This window comes from Morone saxatilis, unplaced genomic scaffold, assembly GCF_004916995.1.
Source record: "Morone saxatilis isolate NCDOM2014 unplaced genomic scaffold, NCSU_SB_2.0 Contig6, whole genome shotgun sequence".
Lineage (NCBI taxonomy): Eukaryota > Metazoa > Chordata > Actinopteri > Moronidae > Morone > Morone saxatilis.
Genome location: NW_023340206.1, coordinates 2,899,609 through 2,904,224, shown reverse-complemented (window position 1 = coordinate 2,904,224; position 4,616 = coordinate 2,899,609). Strand labels below are relative to the sequence as shown.

The following is a 4,616-nucleotide window of genomic DNA, read 5'->3' as shown; positions in this document are numbered from 1 at the left end:
GTGTTTGTGTTTGTGTGTGTGTTAGTTAATAAACGAATCTTCCAGACCTATGTCTGCAGGCTATTATGTTAATACAATCAATGGACAAAGAATTTCACTAATTTTGTCCAAACACACATTTCCTTTCCTCCTCTTCCTCTTCCCTTCTCTTTTCTCTCCCCCACTTCATACTCAGAAGATGTATTATGCCTTGTTCAACACACACACACACACACACACCTGAGTCCCAGCTTCTTGCTGAGACTGATGCCCCTTTACCTCACATTATGCATCTCTTTGCATAATGTCCCCTACCTAACACACACACACACACTGCCGTCCAAAGATTGAGCATTCACTTCCCGAGCTCATATTAAACCTGCGCACAAAGACACACATGCCCTTCCCCAGACTACCACAATATTAACATACACATATACACACACAGACACAAAGCCCCTTTAGTGAATAGAACAGCAGCCTTGCCTCAGCCTTGGCTCTGATGTGCTTTCACTTCCTGGATCCCATTCAGAGACATTAGAGCTCCCTACATTACGGAGACATGCTAATGATATCTGGTAATGCGCCGTGGCTGCATTGACATGCAGAATGAGTCTGAACTCATACGTATATGCAAAACACAGAAATAGACTAGTCCTTCATGGAGTCATTTAGACTCTTTATGGAGTGTGTGTGTGTGTGTGTGTGTGTGTGTGTGTGTGTGTGTTTGTGATATTAAATTCTGTGTATGTGGGTGTTTGCCGGGGTTGTGCCGCTTTGATAGCCTCGATCAAACGTATCAGTGTTTACCTCTTTAGATTTCCATGTGTGTGTCTGCCAAACCTGTGATTGCTTGTTTATGTAGACATGTGCATGTCAGTTATTGTATAGCGGCTGCTTTTGTGTATTTCCCCAGCGTGCTGCTGTGTGCATATTATGCTACAGTGTGCATATTATGCTACAGTGGGTGCGGGTGGGTGTATGCTGTGTTTGACCAATGAAATGTCCATTGAATAAACAGCCTGTGTTTATATGTGAATACTCAGAGCCCAGAACCTAGATTACAGATAATTGAAACTGTATGCTCTCTCCTCTCTGTCTACCCTTCAGGGATGGCTTATATAAACCCCCTGCTATTGTTGTAACCTTAGACCATGTACACACTTACGCAACTCAATTTGACACCACATAGTTTGCTCTACATGTTAGCCTTCGATCCACTGTTTTAACACCATTTTCCATAGAGGATGAGGGAGGGATGAGCACTCTTCTTCCAAAAGATATTCCCTCATTTGGTGTTTTGATGATGGTGGTGAAGACCGCTAACCTTGTGCAGCAGCTGGACTCGTAAGATCACACGAGGATCCATCTTGACAGGCTTCAGTTTATGTCTCTGTGGCCAAACCGTGGTATCGGACCAATCAGCGTTTGAGGAAGTACTGGCAGCTAGGGGGTTAGAGCTAGAGATTAGCATAGTAATACTAGCATCAGTTATATCAGGACTGGAAAGCAGAGCGCTAACATGTCACTTCAAAATCTACTATAGGTGTTCAGTCGGGTTGAGAACCATATGATTCACATCATCATCATGCTCATGAAACCATTCAGTGAGCCCTCGTGCCCTGTCTGAAAACATCTGCATTTGTTCTCATTTAACCAGATTTTGTCTTTAATTTGTCGTCCTTCTGTAAGTGATCATACAGAGCAGGATTTGACAGAATGGAGCTTTATCCTGCTGAGTAAACTGACTGTGACCATCCTACTCCCCTACCACATGATGCCTTTAATCCACGGTTGTTTGCCAACAAAAAGAGAATGAAGAAGAAGAGATTTAGCTGGTTTTGGTGGGAAAATGACCTGAAAATGCTTTTGTGTACCAAAGTCGCTCTCACATGTAAACAGCATTTCCAGATTTATCCGTCTGAGTGTGGACGTGGCTTTAATCAATCGCTTCCTGCCGTGTGTGGATGAGAGCGTGGACAACCCTCTGCCCAAAGCCTACTCTAAATGTAATTTTTTTTTCTTCATATGACTGGTGTGTTTGCATGAAGTGTATACACACATGGTCATCGGAGGGGCACAGTGCTTACATGTGGTCGCATGTGTTTATGTTACCACATGTGGGGCATTCCATGATTACTCCCACTTGTTGTTTTTTTTTTGTTTCCACTGAAACCACAAGGCTGCACACAAACACATACAAGCTTTAAATACTTTATGTACATTAACAACACTTTTTCATGGATCTGAAGTCTTACGGAGGTTAACATACAGCCTAAGGATATGTTTGGTCTCCACCACATGGCCTACAAACATTTTTTTTTCACCAAATGTCTACCCGAGTGACCAATGAGGCTTCAGTGCCTTATTCACAGGTTTTTTGACTTTTCAGCGACTGAACCTTTGACCTTTTTTAGTCTGTATACTTATATTATTTGTCCTCTGTCTCCTCACAGATGGCGCCCAGAGAATCTCGACCTGTGCACTACTACGAAGAGGTGGACCGACAGTACCACACACAACCGAGGTGAGACCACTGTGTGTTTTATTCCTCAATGCAGGAAGTGAAGGGATAACTTCTTGCCCCTCCCTCCCTTTGTGTCTCCCCCACTCACACGCACACACAGACTAATCCTCTTTGGAGCTTATAATTAAATCTGGAGTGTTTGCCTTGGGAGTGTCTACTCATCCCAGGAATAGGAGTGTTCAACTCTCCAGAGAGCAGGGCACAGTCAGGAGGATCACACACACACCTATACACACTCACATGCACGCACACAGGATGGTTTGCTCTTATGAAGGATGTATAACCTCTAGTGTGGGTTTAATGGAACTGCACGTGTACCTTCTGTTTGTTTAAACGTCCTCTTGTCAAATTAGCCACATGTGCACACACACACACACACACACACCTCCTCTGCTCTCCATATAAGTGTCCCCCGAGCACACATGCATCAGTCCAACCATACAAGAATATTACCCAACCTGTGCGTCTGAGTGTGTATGCGATACGAGCAAACGCCATCTTTGTGATGTCTGCGGCCCAGCTAAGTGGAGCGTGGAGTGACGCGGTGCGAGGAAAGCGAGGAGGAGGAGAATGAGGAAATAGAGGGGACACCGGGATGGAGAGGAGGAGAGTGAGAAAAAGAGAACAGTCATTTCACGGGTTATTGCCCCTACTGATATGACAGGCACCAGGGAGCGCAGACATCAGCACCGGCTCAGGGGGGACGAGACACACTGAGAATCTGGGATAGAAAAGGAGGGACACAAGCAAGCAGCAGAGGGACGGAGAGATTAGCCAACTGTAACTGTGGAGACAGACAGGAGACTTAGAGGACTTTTGACAGCTCAGTCCAAACTGTATTTATTTACAGTAACAGAGTTCAGGTCATCCACTTATTGAAACTTTCTCCGTAATGAAACCGAAGCATGTCCGGAAAATTGAAAACCTTCCCAGCCATTCAGAGTGGCGGAAATGAAAGTCACACTCTGCATTTTATTACTGAACAAAAGCAGTCAACTTTTTTTTTATACGCGTACTAATTGTTTAAATCATTTTTCAAGCAAATTTTCTACTTAATGTCATTGTAAGTTTACACAAAACACGTCACCTTGGGCTCTGGGAAATGATTAATGGACTTTTTTCACCCTTTTTGGCTAAATGTGCACAAAGCAGTTAATTGTAGAATCTTTTAATCAAGTTATCAAGTTTAAATTGCACACATTCTCTGGTTTCAGAAACTTCCCAGTTTAGCCGAATAATTGATAAACAAATAAGAAAACTCATCTGCATTCTGAGGATGACAGCTGAAATATTGGGCTATATTATGTATAATGACAGCTTAAGTGTTTTATATTAAAGAGATAAAGCAGTGGCAGCCATCATGTTCTCTGGCTTATAATATTAGGCATAAAGATAACAAGTCTGGTTCAAATAATGTTCATTACCTCAAGAAATATTCTCATTGTTATTTAACTGTTGTTCATCTCCTCTTTGAAGTATTTTTAGGCCTAAGACCCATAGGATATCATCCGTTTGAAATGCATATGGTACAGTTAACATGCTTCTGGGGACATGTGCCTCAGCAGAAGTGCAAAAGCAAGAGCAACAGAAGTGCCAGGAAGAGTTTGAACACTATTCAAAACTCACATGTTTTGTGTTCTTGTTTCTGATGTTTCTCTGTAAAGATAAATCACGACTCCTCAGTCCCCTAAAAACTCCTCCGACTCCCCTCAGCATAAATACAGAGGCAAGAGGAGGAGGGGACACAAATATATTCCGGGAATGTTTTATTTTTGTTTTTTTTTTTTTTTTTTCATCGAGGGGAAGAAAAAAAAAAACAGGAGAGAAAGAGAGAGCAGACACAGCAGTGAATTGAATGCATTTTTCAAAGTGGAGCTGAACTTTGTGCAAAATCCCCCCGGGGGCCGCCATTATTGAAAGCCATTTCCTCTCAAAATGAGTGCGGCTCCACCATTGGCCTGGCTCTCATTAGCATACATTTGGCCTGCCTTTGTGTGGAGCCGGCTGGGGCTGCAGCTGGAGGGGTGGGAGTGAAGGAGGTGAGTGTGTGTGTGTGTGTATACGTGTGTGTGTGTGTGTGTGTGTGTGTGTGTGTGCGTGGATAGAACAG

General features: G+C 43.3%; 1 protein-coding gene across 1 annotated transcript in view; it reads left to right on the top strand.

Annotated features, from left to right (window-relative positions):
* The window catches only part of pard3ba (par-3 family cell polarity regulator beta a), a gene marked incomplete in the record, with an annotated part of 136,360 nt that overhangs the window by 127,965 nt on the left and 3,779 nt on the right, over positions 1 to 4,616 (top strand). Inside the window, 1 exon segment of the mRNA XM_035678052.1 lies at positions 2,436 to 2,506. Within this exon segment, the coding sequence (XP_035533945.1) occupies positions 2,436 to 2,506 (71 nt within the window).